Genomic DNA, 20948 nt, shown 5'->3' with positions numbered 1-20948 from the left:
GGCTTCAAACAATATATCCCAAGCAACCGCGCCCGGTATGGGGTCAAATTGTATAAGCTCTGTGAAAGGGCCACAGGCTATACGCACAAATTTTGTGTCTATGAGGGTAAAGATCAGACCCTGGAGCCGGTCGGTTGCCCTGACTACCTGGGGAGGAGTGGGAAGACAGTCTGGGACTTGGTGTCACCCTTATTTGGCAAGGGGTACCATCTTTATGTGGACAATTTCTACACACGTGTGCCCCTCTTCAGGCATTTGTTTCTAGAACAGATTGGCTGCTGCGGCAACGCGCAACCTAGTTGCTGTGGCTTCCCCCAACGGCTCGTTACCACCCGTCTTGCAAGGGGGGAGAGGGCTGCCTTGTGTAACGAAAAACTGCTCGCGGTGAAATGGAGAGACAAGCATGACGTTTACATGCTCTCCTACATTCACGCAGACACGACAATCCAAATTGAACGAGCAACTGGAGTAATTGAAAAGCCCCTTTGTGTCCACAACTATAACTTGCTCATGGGAGGGGTGGACTTCAATGACCAGATGTTGGCTCCTTATTTACTCTCCCGCAGGACCAGACGCTGGTATAAGAAGGTGTCTGTATACCTAATTCAATTGGCTATGTATAATAGTTTAGTTCTCTACAGTAAGGCTGGGAGAACACGATCCTTCCTCAAATTTCAGAAAGAGATCATCGAGAACCTCCTGTATCCAGGAGGTTCCGTGGCCCCAACCACCAGTATAGTGACCCATCTACACGAGCGACATTTCCTCAATGTCGTTGCTGGTACCTCAAACCAAACGCCACCCCGAAAAAGATGTCGTGTCTGTAGCAGGAGTAGAATAAGGCGTGACATCCGCTATTTCTGTCCTGACCACCCTGCCCTATGCTTAGGGGAGTGTTTCCGGAAGTACCACACACAGGTACACTTAGTATAGGGATTGCGTGACACAGGACAGGCACACAGGGGTCTTAGGGCCCTTTCACACAGAGCTGCTGCAAACCTCTCCTTTCACCTGGGACAAAGTGCATAATGTACTTTGCCACATCTCTGGGCGATTTGCGCTTTGCACATTGTCCCATGGGGAAGGAGAGGTTTGTCCTATAAAGGTAAAAAAAAAAAAAAAAGGTTAATGTTCCAAAAGTTCAATAAAGTTTATAAAAGTTAATGTTCTGTTTCAAATGTTATATAAATTGCGGCCTGTTATGGCTTATGAGCTGAGGGGCGGTGTTCATATGCTTTGGCAAACACTTTGTATATATAAAAAAAAAAAAAGTTCCGCCAATGATTTATTCATCCACATTGATTGATGTGAATGGAGAAATCGGGTTTGGCAGGGCATACGGGCTGAGTGGGTTTGGATGTTGGGCGGAGCTCCTATGTCCTGGCAGACGCCTTTCCCCCTCCTCCTTTTTTTTTTTTTTTGCACATTTTTTGGCCGAGATTTTTTCATCCACAGAAATCTGTGCCGTTCATTTTGTCCTGAGGCTGAACGGAAAGAAAAAAAACTCATTACCCGTATGCTCAATATAAGGAGAATAGCAGAAACTCCTAATGCTGGCCATACATGTAATGATTGTGGAGACCCTCAAATGCCAGGGCAGTACAAACACCCCACAAATGACCCAATTTTAGAAAGAAGACACCCCAAGGTATTCGCTGAGGGGCATATTGAGTCCATTAAAGATTGAACTTTTCGTCCCAAGTTAGCGGAAAGGGAGACTTTGTGAGAAAAAACAAAAAAAATCAATTTCCGCTAACTTGTGCCAAAAAAACTAAATCTATGAACTCGCCATGCCCCTCACGTAATACCTTGGGGTGTCTTCTTTCCAAAATGGGGTCACATGTGGGGTATTTATACTGCCCTGGCATTTTAGGGGCCCTAAAGCGTGAGAAGAAGTCTGAAATCCAAATGTCTAAAACTGCCCTCATAAAAGGTACTCATTGGAATTTGGGCCCCTTTGCGCAGCTAGGCTGCAAAAAAGTGTCACACATGTGGTATCAATGTACTCAGGAGAAGTAGGGCAATGTGTTTTGGGGTGTCTTTTTACATATACCCATGCTAGGTGAGAGAAATATCTCTGTAAAATGACAACTTTGTATAAAAAAAATGGGAAAAGTTGTTTTTACAGAGATATTTATCTCACCCAGCATGGGTATATGTAAAAATGCACCCCAAAACACATTGCCCTACTTCTCCTGAGTACATCGATACCACATGTGTGACACTTTTTTGCAGCCTAGGTGCGCAAAGGGGCCCAAATTCCAATGAGTACCTTTACAATTTCACAGGGCATTTTTTACGCATTTGGATTCCAAACTACTTCTCACGTTTTAGGTCTCCTAAAATGCCAGGGCAGTATAAATACCCCACAAGTGACCCCATTTTGGAAAGAAGACACCCCAAGGTATTTTTTATGAGGGGCATGGCGAGTTCATGAAAATGTAATTTTTTGTCACAAGTTAGTGGAATATGAGACTTTGTAAGGGGAAAAAAAGAAAATTATCATTTTCCGCTAACTTGTGCTAAAAAAAAAAAAATATTCTAGGAACTCGCCATGCCCCTCACGGAATACCTTGGAGTGTCTTCTTTCCAAAATGGGGTCACTTGTGGGGTATTTATACTGCCCTGGCATTTTAGGGGACCTAAAGCGTGAGAAGCAGTTTGGAATCCAAATGTGTAAAAAATGCCCTGTGAAATCCTAAATATACTCATTGGAATTTGGGCCCCTTTGTGCACCTAGGCTGCAAAAAAGTGTCACACATGTGGTATTGCCATACTCAGGAGAATTAGGGCAATGTGTTTTGGGGTGTCTTTTTACATATACCCATGCTGGGTGAGAGAAATATCTCTGTAAAATGACAACTTTGTATTTAAAAAAAAGGGAAATGTATTTTAGAGAGATATTTCTCTCACCCAGCATGTGTATATGTAAAAATACATCCCAAAACACATTTCCCTACTTCTTCTGAGTACAGCGATACCACATGTGTGACACTCTTTTGTAGCCTAGGTGCGCAAAGGGGCCCAAATTCCAACTTTTAGGATTTCACAGGGCATTTTTATGCATTTGGATTCCAAACTACTTCTCACGCTTTAGGGCCCCTAAAATGCAAGGGCAGTATAAATACCCGACATGTGGCCCCATTTTGGAAAGAAGACACCCCAAGGTATTCCATGAGGGGTATGGTGAGTTCATGCAAAATTTTATTTTTTGTCACAAGTTAGTGTAATATGAGACTTTGCAAGAAAAAAAAGAAAAAATAAATCATTTTTTTCTAACTTGTGACAAAAAATTAAAACTTCCATGAACTCACTATGCCCATCAGCGAATACCTTAGGGTGTCGACTTTCCGAAATGGGGTCATTTGTGGGGTGTTTCTACTGTCTGGGCATTGTAGAACCTCAGGAAACATGACAGGTGCTCAGAAAGTCAAAAGTGCGTAAATTTATTTTTTTGCTTTTGCCTATAGTATTGAAGCACGGACATTGCTGATGGATTGCAGTGTGGTCATAACCATTGTAACGAGCAATGTATAATGCGATGGAAAAATGAATCCAGCCAGCAAAGGAAGCAATATGGATAATCACAATACATTAGTAAGTGCCTTGTATTAAGTTTCTGTACATGATAAATGCTACTTGCTGAAGTGATAGAACCCCTTTAAACAGAGAAATAGCAGAACTGAACTGAAAATCTGCGTTAAACAACTGTACATAAAGTTGAACTCTCTTTCACTTGCTTTACCTGAATTAAATTTAAAAAAGCTAATAAAAGGTAACATACGTAACATAAGTTTGTCTTACCACACAGGGCTGGATGATAAAAATGCAGTAGATCAGTGAGAAAAATACTGCATGTAACCACAACACACATTTTGTGGGACCAAACCTAAAAAGTAAGAGAAAAGCATACCGTAACTATTTACATTTTCATATGCAATAATGCAACTATTGAGTATGAGGTCTCTAGTTACAAGGCCTGGCTAAATACTAATGTGGTTTTAGTTGCCACTATTGTATATAATAAATAAAGATGATTACACCATTATGATTTACAGAAAACAAATAGCAAATACAGATAAAGCAGAATACTATCAGTATCCACCAGTCTTACCTATTTAGAAAGCACAGTAAGGAGCTTTCTATGTAGATAAATTAAAATGCTATTGTGCTTGGTTTACTCCAAGCAAGCAGAACAAAACTTTATGGCCATCTATGTTTTTAAACCTTTAATGAGGTTGTGCAAGCATGAGGAGGGGGGGGGGGGGGAGGGTTGGAATGGCAGGTAGACCGATTTCTTAAAATGGGGTCCGGTGGAGATTCCGCTCAGTGTAGCAAAAATGCCAAGAATCGGCCGGACACAAACCGGTGCATGCTGCGGTTTGTGTCTGGCCGATTGCCGGCATTGTCTGCCGGATCGTAGTGCCGCCAGTGTGAAAGTAGCCTTAGCTGCTTCCCAGCACTGGCACCCAGTTCCTTCTCTTCTAGGCCTAGGCTGCTCTGCTGGGCGTACTCACTGAAAACATCTGGTTTGACATCAGATCCCCTTGCGTCATGTGGCATTGCCATTCTCAGTATTCTATAAAAGACTGAGTGAATGTCCTGTATTGAGAAAGCAGCTGAGCTTGTTATATGGAAAGTCTTGTTTTCTTACACCCTCTTGCATCTGCACTATTCCCTCTGTATCTGCAAATTCAACAGCATTAATGCTAAGTGTTGCTGCAGAGCTATATTCAGACCAGCCCAATATGTATGGTCATTAGATAATCAGCAAGCAGTTAAAAAGAAGCATGTATCAAGTTAAAAAATACCTTAAACCAAATACTACAATGATGGTCATAAAAGTCAAGCTGAATGTAGCACATATGGTCCAAGCCACATAGACACACCAAGGAGGCAAAACTTTGTTCCCATGTAGGACAGAATTTCCAAACAAGCTGTGATCTGAAGAAACAAAACCAAAATATCAGCATATTTTAATCATTCCATGGAAGAACAGCAGAAACATTTTGAAATACCTGTTTTAACCTATATGATATTTTTATAATTCACGTGAAAGCTAGAATCCTATAAACTCTAGATAACTAATACTATTTATGGATGACTGACCATCTGAGGACCTGGATCTTTTAGTACAAGAGTTTTACAATATTATAGGGGTTTTCCAATCTTATAAAAATATGGGAAAGTACCTAAATCTGACTGCTCACCAGATGACACCACACTAGCTCAGGACTAATTATGGTTCTTTTTCATTTTCTTGCTCAGTTCTGTATATCACCTTTGTTTTGATGCTATTAGGACTTGCTGTGGTTGGATTATTAATGTGAAGCACTACAGTTCCCATGATTCTTCTACCCTCTCACATATATGGCCACTATACAATGCATTCGGAATGTCTTCAGACCCTTTAAAAGGGTGAGCGCTGCTGCCTTCTTGCAGCTCACCAAGCACAGTGCCTTACATTGTATAGCAGTTGTGCTTGGTATTGCACTCAGCCCCATTCACTTGAATGGGGCTAAGCTGTGCCTAGGCCACGTGACTGATGAACATGTCATCACTGGCCTAGAATAAGCTGTGAGAAGGCGGCGGTGCTACTGCAAGTGCAAATCCCAGGTGTCAGACCCCCATCGATCATATACTGATGGAGAGGGTCATCAGTTATAATGTCTCAGAAAACCTCTTTACATATTTTTTTTATTTTAGCACAAGTCTGCAACATATGAAATAAAATGTGAAAAAGTTTTCTTCTACCAATCGGCACATTAATGAGCAAGTAAAAACAGAATTTTTAGACATAAGTATTAAGACCCTTTGTTATGATACTTGAAATTTGAACTTGAAATTATATTTTCCAGTAGAATTTTTATAAATATGACACTAGTTTAAGACAAAATATTTGATTATTTAAGTATAAAAATAAAATAGCAACTAAACGGCACAAAAAACGCATTAAAAATGCATCACAATTTCAGGAAGCATTGGAAAGGGATTATAGATTATAATGATATATTTAGACTGTGTTTTAAAAGATGATTAAAACATATACATATATATAATTATGTTGTAGAAGTATAATCTTGCTATTCTTATGGGATTTGATATGAAGCAGAGAATTTCATTATGGTCTGCATAATGAATAGTGAGTAAACGTGTGATGGTCGATGTGTTTGGTTTATATTATATGTATAATTGAGGAATAGGGTTTTATTTATTTATTTTTTTTACATCTTTTTGACATTGTTATCAATCATCCAGGACAGATTTTCCAATTAACTATTAGCATGCGCTTCGTGATCTATATCCAGATCTTTTAAGTGATTCACATTATATTGTATATATTTGAGAATGAACTACAATTACTATATAGCCACTGAGGAAGAGGCTAAGACCATGAAATGCGATCCAGTCACATCAGACACTTGTATTTTAATTGATCTACCCTGCATACAAGATTTTTATATTCCTATTGAGCTATTGTACAGCAATCTGCTGTCTGAAGGAGATGATGCCTGTATGCCCCAGCTGAAGGAAAGTGCTGTATGTAGACCAACAGGCAAGCAGGCAGAGGGGGAATAACAGGTGACACTGCACGTGAGGCCGATCAAGGATTCTATACACTGAGAGGTGGTTGAAGGTGCACAGTGACACTGCTCTATGTAACAATTGGTTCTAAGAGACTTGACCCAGCTATATTACAATGATATTTAAAACTTATGTTCTCATAAGGGTCCAGTCAGACGTCCGTGAATGTGTCCGCACCCAGGTGCGGACCCATTCATTCTCTATGGGGCAGGAATAGATGCCGACAGCACACAGTGTGCTGTTCGCATCCGCATTTCTGGAGCGCGCCCCCGAACTTCTGGTCAACAGCTCTGGAAAAAAAATAGAACGTCCAAGAATAGGCAGTTCTATGGAGGTGCAGGCCGGGAGTATTGTGGATCCGCAATACACTATGGACGTGTGAATGGACCCTTAGGCCTCTTTCACACGGGCGTAGCGAGGAAATGTGCGGGTGCGTTTTGCGCAAGTGCAAAACATTGTAATGCGTTTTGCACTCGCGTAAAAAAAATTGCACATGTTTGGTACCCAAACCCGAACTTCTTCACAGAAGTTCGGGATTGGGATCGGTGTTCTGTAGATTGTATTATTTTCCCTTATAACATGGTTATAAGGGAAAATAATAGCATTCTGAATACAGAATGCATAGTAAAATAGCGCTGGAGGGGTTAAAATATATATTTTTTTTATTTAACTCACCTTAGTCCACTTGCTCGCGTAGCCCGGCATCTCCTTCTGTCTCCTTTGCTGAACAGGACCTGTGGTGAGCATTAATTACAGGTAAAGGACTTTTGGTGACGTCACTCCAGTCATCACATGATCCATCACCATGTTAAAAGATCATGTGATGGATCATGTGAGGACCGGAGTGACGTCACCACATCTCCTTTACCTGTAATTAATGCTCACCCCAGGTCCTGTTCAGCAAAGGAGACAGAAGGAGATGCCGGGCTACGCGATCAAGTGGACTAAGGTGAGTTAAATATTTTATTTTATTTTTTTAACCCCTCCTGCGCTATTTGACTATGCATTTTGTATTCAGAATGTTATTATTTTCCCTTATAACCATGTTATAAGGGAAAATAATAATGATCGGGTTTCCACCCCGATCGTCTCCTAGCAACCGTGCGTGAAAATCGCACCGCAACCCCATTAATTTTATGGGGCCTGCGTTACATGAAAATCGCACAATATAGAGCATGCTGCGATTTTCACGCAACGCATAAGTGATGCGTGAAAATCACTGCTCATGTGAACAGCCCCATAGAAATGAATGGGTCGGTATTCAGTGCGGGTGCAATGAGTTCAACTCACGCATCGCATCCGCGCGGAATACTCGCCCGTGTGAAAGGGGCCTTAATGTGATTTAAACAATAGGTTCTTTTCTGATGACACATTCCCTTTAAGGGTACAGAACTTCACCTAACCTGAAGATAAACAGCAGAAGCATAGTCATATGACTGCATGCTAGACTAGCTTACAGTGGAATCTTAGCTACTGACAGTACATTCGTAAATGATTAATCTTAGGTTAGTTCCACATATGCGGCAAGAGATCTGGCAGGCTATTCCTGCATCCGGCATTGCCAGACAGTACTGGAATGCCTGCCGGCCCCATTAACTTTAACAGGGTCTAGCGGAGATCCGGTTGCTACCCGGCAAATATGCAGTGAATCGGCCAGACAAAAATCTGTCTGGACAAATCCTGGCATATTTGCAGGGTTGCGACAGGATCTCTTCCACATCCCATTACAGTCAATGGAGCCATTGCACATTCCAGTATCCAGAGAGATCCTCTCTGCCTGAACAGCCTGCCTCAAATGTGAAACAGGCCTAAATCCTAATTTTTGCTGTCAAATTATGTGATAATATCCGAGGTCACTAATATAAAGATGACGTAAAAATAAAACCATATATACATATATATTGCTGACAAAAGGCACAAAAAGTATCTATATAACTGACTGGAACAAAAGTTATGGCTTTTGGAGACGTATGTACTTAAAAACGGAAAATGTGTCTGGTCGGGTGGGGGTTAATTGGCCGATCTTAAACTGGTTATAGTGTACCTAAACTTTTAAATAACTTTATTAAAAACTATTCTAAATGCAGTAAAATTAATTTTTGTAATATACTTTTTTTTCATGGTTTCTAAAGTTCAGATGCCTTTAGTGCTTTGAAATCCGTAGAATCGTACACTACTGACAAGTCAGCAGTTTATGGGTGTATGGATCCCACTGTTGGGCCGCTGTGAGTGATGTATAGATAGGAGCACACATCACAAATTCCTAACTTTACCAGCTCTGCCAAAGCCTGTCATAGCACATAAAAAAGTATATCACCTAAAAAATAAAGTATATTATAGTTTTTCAGAAGTTTAGGTACACTTTAAGTGAAACTCAACTTTGGTGAACCCTGGAATAAAAATGTAAGCATAAATAAATGCATTTTGGAATATGCATGCATTAGCCAATTGTATGTTTTTAGATCAGGAAGTTAGCAGTAGAAAATTGCTGGAATCTATTATCATGAAAGTTAAAATTCTTTGATTCAAATTTAGCAGGTTTTATTGGTACCTTTAGAAATTAAGTATGGTTATGTATCATATATGTAAATTGCTTTCATATCTACCATATTTTTCGTTTTATAAGACACACTTTTTTCCCTCCAAAGTGGAGGGAAAAAGTCACTGCGTCTTATAAAACGAATGTGACGCAAATTAGGTGGCTCAGGAGCTCTCACTAACAGCTCCTGAGCCTGCCATTAAACTGTTGGGCTGCCAGCCCGTGTTTCCTTAACAAGACCGCAGCAGGGATGGGCGGGCTGGCAGCTTGACTTATTGTGCTCCGCTGCCGCCAGCCTGCGCGTCCATATTAAGGGGGGCTCTGCTATTATAGTAAACTGTTGGGCGGGCTGGCAGTTTCTTACTGCGTACTTCTGCCGCCAGCCTGCACATCCATCATACTTATTGAAGGCTCTCTTGAGCCCATCGTTGGGCGGGCTTCAATGAATGCGTTCTGCTGCCGCCAGCCCGTACTTCATTAGTCCTGCTGATTGGTGGTGAGCGTACTGGTGCTGCCCACACCTCCAAACAGCTTCCTTCCAATTTCCCGCTGTACCAGCTCTGCTCCTGCTATGTACAGTGGTTTTGTGGACCCAGTCCCTGGGTGAGTGGAGCTCACGGCAATATAAAAATTACTGTAAATGTGTCATATATAACTATAACCCCCCTCATTCATATGTATCCACCCATGTACTGCAGTATATGAGTGGATTCCTCTGGATGAGGGGGGGTTATAGTCATAATTAATATAAACACATGCCAATTACAGAACAGTCCCTGGATAGTGTTTATATTTAATCTGACTATAACTCCCCTCATCCTTGAAAATAGACCAGTGTACAGTACCTACAGTACATCAGTGTATTCTTTAGGATGATGGGGTTATAATCACATAGGTGTCAGCCACAGATCCCTCATAACAGTGAGTCAAGTTTTAATGTAAGAAGAAACAGTGGCTTGTTCTGAGCAAGCCTGGAAAAATCTCCCCTTTTATTTGGAAGAAACAGTAGTAGTATAGTGTGGATGTGGAAAGGGTAACGTGGGTAGGGGTAATAGTGGCATTTGGTAGTAACATTATAGCATGGAACCAACAAGGTGTTAGAGATCTGTGTGGCTGTGTAGAGGTAATAATAGTAGTTATAGTGCCGGCTGGATAGGGTTACTGGTAGAAGGGGGTGTAGCAGCTGCAGTGTTGGCAGCAGCAGATGACATTACAGAACATGATGGTAGGTGGTAGTGACACGATAGTGATAAATCAGCCTCAGCTGGAGGTGTGTGAAAATCTTCACAGATCCATGCCTCATTCAGTCTGACAAAAGTGATGTTTTGTACACTTGAGGGGACAATTATGTCCATTTGGGTGTGATGATGCCACCTGAAAACCCTCTCTAAGATGACACTGAAGGCTGGACAAGACAGTACAGCGAAAGCAAACCATGTCCATAGGGTCAGGGAAATGGGTATGTGCCAGGAAAAAGACCAGCACTCACTGTATCTTGCAAAACTGTATCAATTTATTGTCAGATCAGCATCCAACATGTGCATGTTTGAAAAAGGCTCTTGATAGAGTCAAAATGTATCACATGCTAAATGTTAATCTGACAATAAATTGATGGCTGATGGCATAGAGAAGAATTACATTTTGTAGATAATGAGACAATTTTATGGACACCTGGCAAAAAGTCCAGCTGATGGCATGTGGCAAAAACTACGGTTGATGACATAGAGAATAACATTTTGGTGAGGGTCAGGAATGCACGTAATTTCCATGACGGCAAGACAAATTTTACCAACAGCAATGCCTGCTGAACTCAACTTTGGGAAAAGCATGGAACTGCAACACAATTACCACGACTAAGTGGTATAGCAGCCAACAACTGCACCACCAGCAACTTGGTAAGGTGGGAGGTCAGCTTGCACACAAGCTAATTGCTTGTCGCGAATAGTTTTCTTATGGCTACACATTCCATTATAGATGTCCCATGATGGAGCAGAGGACAAAGAAGAGATGGAATCTGAGCATGAGAAGAAGCAGCTGATGATGACGACAAGGACACTGTACTGCTTAGTCATGCGGCCTCGTTGCCACAAAGAACACCGGGAAAAAGAGGCCAGACTTGTTCTGAATACTAGCCAGTTCTTTTTTTCCCCACAGGATAACAGTGATGCCAGCTTATGTGCCGTCTTGGTACCTAAGATTGTGTTTGAATGTCCCCAGATTATTTTCATCCTTCAGATCTTGCACACGTCAGAGTTTTTGTGTGCTAGCCTTGTGGAGAAAAAAACACCATATGGAAGATACTCCCACAGAACTAGCAGTAGCCAAGCTTGGCCTAGGTGTGGCATGTTTTGAGCCTGTGCCCACAGTATCAGCATCATCAGCAGTTGCTGAGGTGACCATAATAGAAACAGATCTGGCCCTGTTTTTCTTTTTGGAGGGTTTGGTTGTAAGTTGCATCTGCTCTTTATGGCCACCACCCTCCTGCACCTCTTCGTCAACACCCCGATCCGACTCCTAGGTCCTGTCCAGCACACAATCATTATCATAGTCCTTACCCTCTCTGCGACTTTTAGCAGACAGTTATTTATTATCCTGGGCTCCTTGCCTCCCCTACCTTCCCTCCTCTGTATTTGGTCCATTCCACTGTCACCACCACTGCCCCTACTGCCACTACCATGGCTACAAGTGCTAGTATTACTACTACCACCACATCACAGTCATGCATGGGGTCCCCCGCCTCCGTCTGAAATTCCTCCTTATGGTAGACAGCGGTGCATTTAAACATCCCTCCCATTCTACAAACACACTGCACATTGGTACTGACAATTCACAATGGTAATACAATGTGTGGAATGAAACTGCTATATTAATGCAGTTGCTGCAGTACAAAGCATTCACTAAAACTGCACGGTATCTTGATGCAATACAATGCATGCAATAAAACTGCTATATTACATAGGATAGCACCCATTTGAAAAACCTCTTTAACCCCTTCAAGACTGGACCATTTTCCATTTTTTACTCCTAGACCTCTATGTGAGGGAGCAGTGTGGGTCGCAGCTTTCAGCCCAGCCGTCATCCCAATCAGTGCTGCACTATACTGTATTAGGAAGACAGATATGCCTTAGCATTTAAGAGACCACTGCCAAGGGACATTTCTGGGCAAATGTTCTAGTATAACAGGGATGGCCAACCTGTGGCTCTCCAGCTGTTGTAAAACTACAACTCCCACCATGCCCTGCTGTAGGCTGATAGCTGTAGACAGTCTGGGCATGCTGGGAGTCTTAGTTTTACAACAGCTGGAGAGCCTCATGTTGGCCATCCCTGTAGTATAAAATGTGACGGGTTCTCTAAAAAAAGTATATTACAAAAAAAGTTCCCTATCTCTGCCTCTACACTTACAAAAGGGAAAACATCAAGCATTACTTTATGAAAATAGTGACCACAATCTAAATTTTTAACCTGCAGAGAGTTCATGTTTCTGGAGAGTATATGGGACAATGTAGTTCATAAGTAACATCTGAATAACATGACTAAAGCAAAATTGATTGTTGGTGTTCCCCTTCCACCAAGTATCTGTGACACATGCTTCAGTAGCCAAACATAGTGATACATTTTTAAGGAAATTAAACTATGGATTATGCAGCCAGCAAATATACCATAGGTGATGAGAAACACAGAAACAGCGATCAGCAAAAGTAACAAACTAATAAAACAGAATTATCTTGATGTCACAATCAAAGTCACATACACAGAGAGATTTCATCACTCGACAGTCTAGATACAATTCATTTTGTACCTGATGAATATTGTGAACAAGAGCTATTTTCACAATCCTTGAATTCTTTTAGACCAGTCTTATCTCCGTTATTGGAACTACAGTCTTCAAATCCACTTGAGCTTTCGGTAGTAACCGATGGACATTCACTTTTATATCTCCTGCTCCCATTTCCAAAGTGAATACTTGAAGTAGAAAAATCTCTCTGTGCATAGGAAAACAAAGTGTGTGGTGTTTTAAATTATGTAGGTCTTAGAAGGACATTGAGGACTCAAAACAAATACTGTATTCGGAAACATGTAAAGGACCAACATTTCGCAGAAACCAATTGCATAAACTGTACTTAAAGGGGTTGTCTAACTTCAGCAAGTGACATTTATCATGTAGAAAAAGTAAATACTAGTCACTTTCTAATGCACTTTTATTGTCCATATTGTTCCCCTTGCTGACTTGATTCATTTTTTCATCACATTATACTCTGATTGTTTCCATGGTTACGGCCATCCTGTTATCCATCAGTGGTGGCCGTGCTTGCACATTATAGGAAAAAGCGCCAGCCTCTCTGGTGGCCTCGACCTTGAGAGTGTGCATAGACTGGTGCTTTTTCCTATAGTACAGGTAAAACTCAAAAAATTTCAATATTGTGCAAAAGTCCATTTATTTTAGTAATGCAAATTAAAAAGAATTGCATTAATGCAGCTTAAAATTAGAATTTTGTGAAAAGGTTCAATAGTCTAGGCTCAAAGTGTCACACTCTAGTCAGCTAATTAATCCATACCCCCTGAGCAAAGGGTACCTCAAAATTGTGACTGGGGTTTTCATAAGCTGTAAACCATAATCATCCTAATTATAACAAATAAAGGCTTGAAATATCTCACTTTGCATGTAATGAGTCTATCTCATATGTTAGTTTCACTCTTAAGTTGCATTACTGAAATAAATTAACTTTGCACAATATTCTAATTTTTTTAGTTTTACCTGCATACAAGCATAGCCACCACTGCTGGATTGCAAGGTGGTCATAACCATGGAAACGAGCAGTGTATATTGAGATGGAAAAATGAATTAAGCCAGCAAGGAAAGCAATATGGACAACTACAATACATTAGAAAGTTGATTATATTAACGTTTTGTATATGATAAATGTAACTTGCTGAAGGGAAATGATCACTTTAAATGTACCTCATATTTGCAAAAAAAAATGTAACTGTAGGCAATACATTTAGATAACTGTTCCATTCCTCAATATATATAGAGGTGCTTATATTTCTTCTTAATTTGACCTAAAACTATATCAGATTTTCAATCAATTCCTAAAAGTAAATAAAGATAACTAAATCAAACAAATGCATCAAAAAATGCTTCAATATCATGTCTGAGACTGGTAAAAGTATGTAAACCTTTGCTTTCAGAATCTGGTGTGACCCAAACACAGCAAATATGAGAAAGGCCTTTTGTTGCTTAGAGGTTTCCTTGTGTTCTTTTTAGTGATCGACTGATATAGATTTTTTAGAGCTGATACCGATAACCTGTGAACTTTCAGGCCGATTGCCGATAACTTATACCGATATTCTGTGCATTTTCATTTTTAATAATTTGGACTTTTTGGACTTGGCAATATGTGATATGTTTATTTATTTATTGTTTATATATTTTATATGTAAAATTGGGAAAGGGGGTGATTTATACTTAATATTTTATTTTTTATTTTTACTTTTTATTTGATAACTATTTCCCCCCTTAGGGACTAGAATCTTTTAATCCCTTGTCCTATTCACCCTAATAGAGCTCTATTAGGGTGAATAGGATCTCACATTCTCCCTGCTGCCCTGTGCATACAGCAGTAGGGAGCTGACCATGGCAGCCAGGGCTTCAGTAGCGTCAGTAGTGTCCTGGCTGCCATGGTAACCGATCGGAGCCCCAGAATTACACTGCTGGGGCTCCAATCACAAGCTGCCACTGCCACCAATGAAGAGGAGGGGAGGGCACCTTGTGGTCTGTGAAGATATGAGATGTGCAGCACCTGAAACTACGGATACTGGAAGCCTGTGCTAGCATTTCTCCTGCGGTGTTGCTATCAGTGTGTTAAGAGTGGGAGAAGAGGGTTGCATTGACAATCCAACACAATGGGCAGCACATTGAACACATTTTATAAGTGGTCAGAAACTTGCCAATAACTCATGAAATAATAAAGTTACGTTAAAACCAAGCACACCATTGTTTTTCTTGTGAAATTCCCAATAAGTTTGATGTGTCACATGACCCTCTTCCTATTGAAAAAACAAAAGTTGGATTCAAAATGTCCGACTTCAAAATGGCCGCCATGGTCAGCACCCATCTTGAAAAGTTTCCCCCCCTCACAAACTAATGTGCCACAAACAGGAAGTTAATATCACCAACCAGTCCCATTTTATTAAGGTGTATCCATATAAATGGCCCACCCTGTATTTTAGGACTTCTGTGAAAATCTGATGTAGTTTTAGGTCAAATTTATGGGGCAATATAGAAAATTCTGTAGAGTTCACTAACTTTCAATATTCACTGTAGTTGCTTATTGAATTCTTCAATTACAAGCTATAATAGTTGGGCTTCTTAGGGTCCTGCTACATGGAATGATAATTGCTATCTCCAACACTCCTTTATTAGGTCTGAGAGCCTTACTTATGTACAACTTGCAAAGGATAAACTCTTTAACCCTTTAAGGACTGGGTCATTTTAAATTTTTTATTCCCAGGCTTCCCAGAGCCATAACATTTTTATTTTTCCATTCACTTAGGAGTATGATGGCTTGTTTTTTTCGGGACAAGATTTACTTTCTAATGGCACCATTTACTGTTACATACAATGTAGTGGGACGCTAGAAAAAAAAATCAAATAGGGTGGAATTATAAAAAAGAACCCACAATTCTGCCACAGTTTTAGGGATTTTGTTCTTACAGAATTTCCTATGCAGTAATAGTGACCTGTTACCTTGACGTCTATGAGAATTTCACTATGATACTATGGAGCCCTGTCACAGGCAAGGTCTCCATAGGAACCTATCTGCGGCAGCCTTGGATCATCATTCAGACCGAGACTGCCACACACACCATCCAGGTCCCTCTATCCCCGCTAACAGGAGCCCCTGCATGCCCGGGAGCGTGCACTCCCGACTTTTTGAGCTGCCAGATGTCGTGATCATCTTTGACCACAGTATCTGAGGGGGTTAAATGTGTACTATCAACCTAATCGTCAATTGCATACATTAGCCCCAGGTGTCTGCTATTTAAGCAGGCACCCAGCGGCTATGGCACCCACTGCACTCATGGGCAGGCATCATATTTTAATCGCCGACTTCCACTGTAGATTTAAGGTGGACGGTCAAGAAAGGGCTAATTACTGTAATTACTGTATAGTTATCATTGTATAGCTGCATTCCAGGTATTAAATATATATATATATATATATATATATATATATATATATATCCTCTAATAGCATATAAAAGATGCTCATAGATATTAAAATGATTGTTTCCTGCAAGTTAATTTAACCTATACATTGTCAGCTTGATCCCTGATTAATATATGCTTATTTGCCTGGGGTTAAATAAATGGTAATACATTTTTTATTAAATATATACACCACCAGCACCTACCATACATAACATGTAACTATTTCCATATTCTACATATATCAATAAATAATATAATTTCTGTCACAGTTAAATAGGCTCTGTCACCAGGATCAACCCTATTAAACCAGACATACTGGCTGGTAGGGCTCATCATGCTCATCAAGGGGAGGGGGGAGTGTGCAGTGCAGTGCTCAGAATATTTAGCCCCGCCTCTTAGTGCTCAAATTGCTCATTTGCAAATGAATAAAAACATAGATATCTCTGCAGCCGTTTAACATACAGAAAAAAGAAAGATAGGGTTTTAATCAGCATGATGATCCCTAGCAGGAAGTATATCTGGTTTAATAGGGTTGATCCTGGTGGCAGAGCCACTTTAATAAATGTGTGACACTTTGTTACATGCATATTTCTAAAACAAATATATCCTTACTAATAGACGATGTGCCTCTCTACTAGTTTTTCCAGTTGATCATTAGTGTGAATAGGGACTATACTTCAATAATGATAGAAAGCCCTGCAGTTGTTATATGGCCAGTGTTAATATCTAATATGTTTCTTGAGACAGTGACATAGGCATTGTCTAAGTATGCAGATTAATTAGTTCTTGCTTATCATATGTACCTCATATTTCTTTTTCCAAGCATCATATGCCCAATACTGGAAATGCTGCCAATTGGATTCAAACATGGTATCTGCTGCTGATATAGAAACTTGATGACCTACAATTTGCAAAGACATGGTAAATGGGTTGCAAGAATTAGCTGTAAAATTTGGTCTTCACTGAAAAAATGAACACAAAACACTGTACAACTTTTAAAACAATAGTTTTTATAATTCCCTGGAAAATATGTTGTTGATACTGCATTTTAGAAAAAACTTTGCATGTAATGTACATAATGTACAAATATTCAAATGGGATAATTAAAAAGTCCTCTTCCCTAGAATTCACTGATTAGGCCTACAATACTTTTCTTATATCTCTTCCGAAGACTTTGTAATTTGTTGATGAATAGCAGTATAGTGTACACTTCCTGGTCTTCCTTTGAATTTCTACAACCTGACCATTATGTCTGTGAAGGTTCTCATTTATCCAGGTCATGGTATATCTGTAAAGAATAATTCAAGGCAACTGGACGAACTGTAGATTTCTTGAAAACGTTTCACTTGTTCTTCCAACGAGCGTTCTTAATTCTGAGTGACTGTACAAGAATTCTGGGAATAAATATGTAACTAAAGCCACATCTGGTAATTATAGCCAGCATTGGGTCAAAGGTGTTGATTCCATTATCCTAATTGGAGTCAGTAGGTGATAAAGTCTTCCCAGAAAAAGGTGTCAAGACAGCATTGTATGTAGATACAAAAAAGTCTTTTTAACCCCTACTGACAAGTCTTTTTAACCCTTTGTCAGTTTTTGTTGCATATTTGAGGTGCATTCAATAAAACTGCACTATATTTTCAGGTGTGCTTTGATGTTCATGTGTTCTTTTTTTCTATATACGGTCTTTCCCAAGCATTTGGCAGAAAGTTGGAAACATACAATTACCTAAAATGTATCTGTATGTCTGTTTTACCACTATCTAGGCTTGAGCTAATCGGATTCCTCTATACGAACCTGATTCATTTGAAAATTTTATCTCCTAAATATCTCCTATGTACTGTACTAAAATGTATCGGTTCTCCTGAGGCCTGGAAAATCTTAGACGTTACTTCAGTTATACGCATATAAATTATTTAATTTACGGTTTCAAAATCTCATTAGAGAAGCTTTGGATTTTGGAACAGTAATTTATGTGCATACAACTGAAGTCTTGTGTTATTTGCAGCAAGATTTTCCAGGCCTCAGCGGAGCCCATGAATTTTAGCGCACTATGAAGGAGATATTGTAAACAAAGTTTTGAAACAAATTGGGTCCAGATAGAGCAATTCGACCCCTATTCACTCAAGCATACCACTAACAATACCCTTCAGTGGAAAAAAACTGTCCAAACTGTTAAAACAGTCCCATACCAGGCATTATAATGTACCTTCCAGTACACTACACTATACCTTAAAAACTTATTGATTCAGAGTGCCATAAAGTGAAATGTTACTTATCACTGCAGAAAACATCTATGCATTGCTCCAGTCCATTGGTTATGCAACAGAGAACAGGCAATATGCGCTTCAGTATTCAATGGCCTCATTCTGTGTGAGGAGTTGAGAGTTTTATAGAGATAATTAGCGCAGAGCGAAGCGAAACATCCAAAGCGGAATTCGGTGCAAAGTTTAGGAAAACTTAAATTCTACACAGATGAAAATTTTGTGGTAATGAGTTTCAGGATTTTTATATTGATGGCCTATCCTCAGGATACACCTTCAAGATCAGACTGGCAGGGGTCAGACACCCTGCACTCCCACGGATCACAATTTATCACCGTGTACATAACTGTGCAGTGCACCAAGAGTCATAGTTAATCGGTTCTGTTAACTGTAGATTTACTGTGCATCAGTATTACAAGCCATTGTTACTTTTAAGCAGATTGGCCTGTGTATACCGGATTTATAGCAATTTGCAATTAATTAATTTGTAACAAATCAAATTCTTGTCGAACGTTGGCAAAGCTGACAAATAAAATTTTTAAAAACTTCTCTAATCTCTAGAGAGAATCAACAACACTTCTTCTGAGGTCTTCAGAAATATCCTTCGTTTGTGCCATGATACAGTCCTGATCAAAAGTTTAAGACCACTTGAAAAATGGCAAAAAATCATATTTTACATTGTTAGATCTTAACAAGGTTCCAAGTAGAGCTTCAACATGCAACAAGAAGAAATGAGACTGAGACAAAACATTTTTTGAGCATTCAATTAATTGAAAATAACGATTAAACTGAAACAGGCAGTTTTTCAGCTGATCAAAAGTTTAGGACCACATGCCTTTAAAAGGCCAAATCTGTGCAAAGATGTGGATTCATTGTCATTTTCTGTCAGGTAGTCACATGTTGTGATGGCAAAGGCAAAAAAAACTCTACCTTTTTTAATATGGTCGGGTTGTTTAACTGCATAAGCAGGGTCTCTCACAGCGCGCCATCGCTGCTGAGGTGGGACGCACTAAGACAGTCATTTGGAATTTCTAAAATGATCCTGAGGGTTATGGAACAAAAAAGTCAAGTGGAAGACCCCAAAAAATGTCATCAGCACTGAGCTGGAGGATCCAATTGGCTGTCCGTCAAGACACTGGACGATCCTCGACTCAAATTAAGGCCCTTACTGGTGCTGACTGCAGCCCCATAACCATCAGATGGCATCTGAGACTGAAGGGCTTAAAAAACAAAAAACGTCTTCAAAGACCTTGTCTCCTTGAACGCCACAGAACTGCTGTTTGGACTTTGCAAGAGAGCACCAAACATGTGACATTCAAAGGTGGAAGAAAGTTTTATTCTCTGATGAGAATTTTTTTTACCTTGATGGTCCTGATGGATTCCAACGTTACTGGCATGAAGAGCAGATCCCACCTGAGATGTTTTCTACGCGCCACAGTTGAGGGGGCGCCATAATGGTCTGGAGTGCTTTTTCCTTCAGTGGAACAATGGAGCTTCAGGAAGTGCAGGGGCGTCAAACAGCCGCTGGCTATGTCCAGATGTTGTAGAGAGCATTCCTCATGACTGAGGGCCCTCGTCTGTGTGGTAACGACTGGGTTTTTCAACAGGACAACGCTACAGTACACAATGCCCGCAGGACAAGGGACTTCTTCCAGGAGAAAAACATCACTCTTTTGGCCCATCCTGTGTGTTTCCCTGATCTAAATCCAATTATGAACCTTTGGGGATGGATGGCAAGAGAAGTTTACAAAAATGGACAACAGTTTCAGACACTAGATGGCCTTCGTGCGTCCGTCTTCACCACTTGGAGAAATGTTCCCATTCACCTTATTCACCTAACTCTTGCATCAAGCATGCCGAAACGAATTTTGGAAGTGATGAACAATAACGGCGGAGCTACTCATTACCGAGTTCATGTTTGGAAGTTGGATTTCAGTTTTTCTGTTTTAGTTTTTTTTTTTGGAGGCGTGGTCCTAAACTTTTGATCAGCTGAAAAACTGCCTGTTTCAGTTTATTCGTTGTTTTCATTAATTTGAATGCTCAACAAAATGTTTTGTCTCACTCCTATTTCTTCTTGTTGCATGTTGAAGCTCTACTTGGAACATTGTTGAGATCCAGCCATGCTAAATATGATTTTTTTTGCCATTTTTCAAGTGGTCTTAAACTTTTGATCAGGACTGTACACTTTCACAAACATGTGTTGTGAAGATCAGACTGTGAAAGCTCCCTGTTCTTTCGATAAACCTGGTTGTCCACTCATTATATTGATTGAACGCCTGACTCTAATTTCATCTTCAAATTATCTGCTAATCCTAAAAGTTCACATATGTTTGCCACTCACAGACATGTCA

At 40.1% G+C, this 20948-nt stretch overlaps 1 protein-coding gene across 1 annotated transcript in view; it reads right to left on the bottom strand.

Moving 5' to 3' along the window:
* PKD1L1 (polycystin 1 like 1, transient receptor potential channel interacting) overlaps positions 1–20948 on the bottom strand; it is a 405256-nt gene that overhangs the window by 99401 nt on the left and 284907 nt on the right. Inside the window, exons 47-50 of the mRNA XM_044295257.1 lie at positions 17140–17237; positions 12924–13107; positions 4812–4944; positions 3805–3889 (exon numbers count right to left, since the gene is read on the bottom strand). Coding sequence (XP_044151192.1) covers positions 3805–3889; positions 4812–4944; positions 12924–13107; positions 17140–17237 — 500 coding nt within the window. The remainder of the gene's footprint in view (positions 1–3804; positions 3890–4811; positions 4945–12923; positions 13108–17139; positions 17238–20948) is intronic.

This window comes from Bufo gargarizans, chromosome 5 (genome assembly GCF_014858855.1).
Source record: "Bufo gargarizans isolate SCDJY-AF-19 chromosome 5, ASM1485885v1, whole genome shotgun sequence".
Lineage (NCBI taxonomy): Eukaryota > Metazoa > Chordata > Amphibia > Anura > Bufonidae > Bufo > Bufo gargarizans.
The sequence above is the reverse complement of the archived record's forward strand: the minus strand, read 5'-3'. Positions and strand labels throughout refer to the sequence as shown.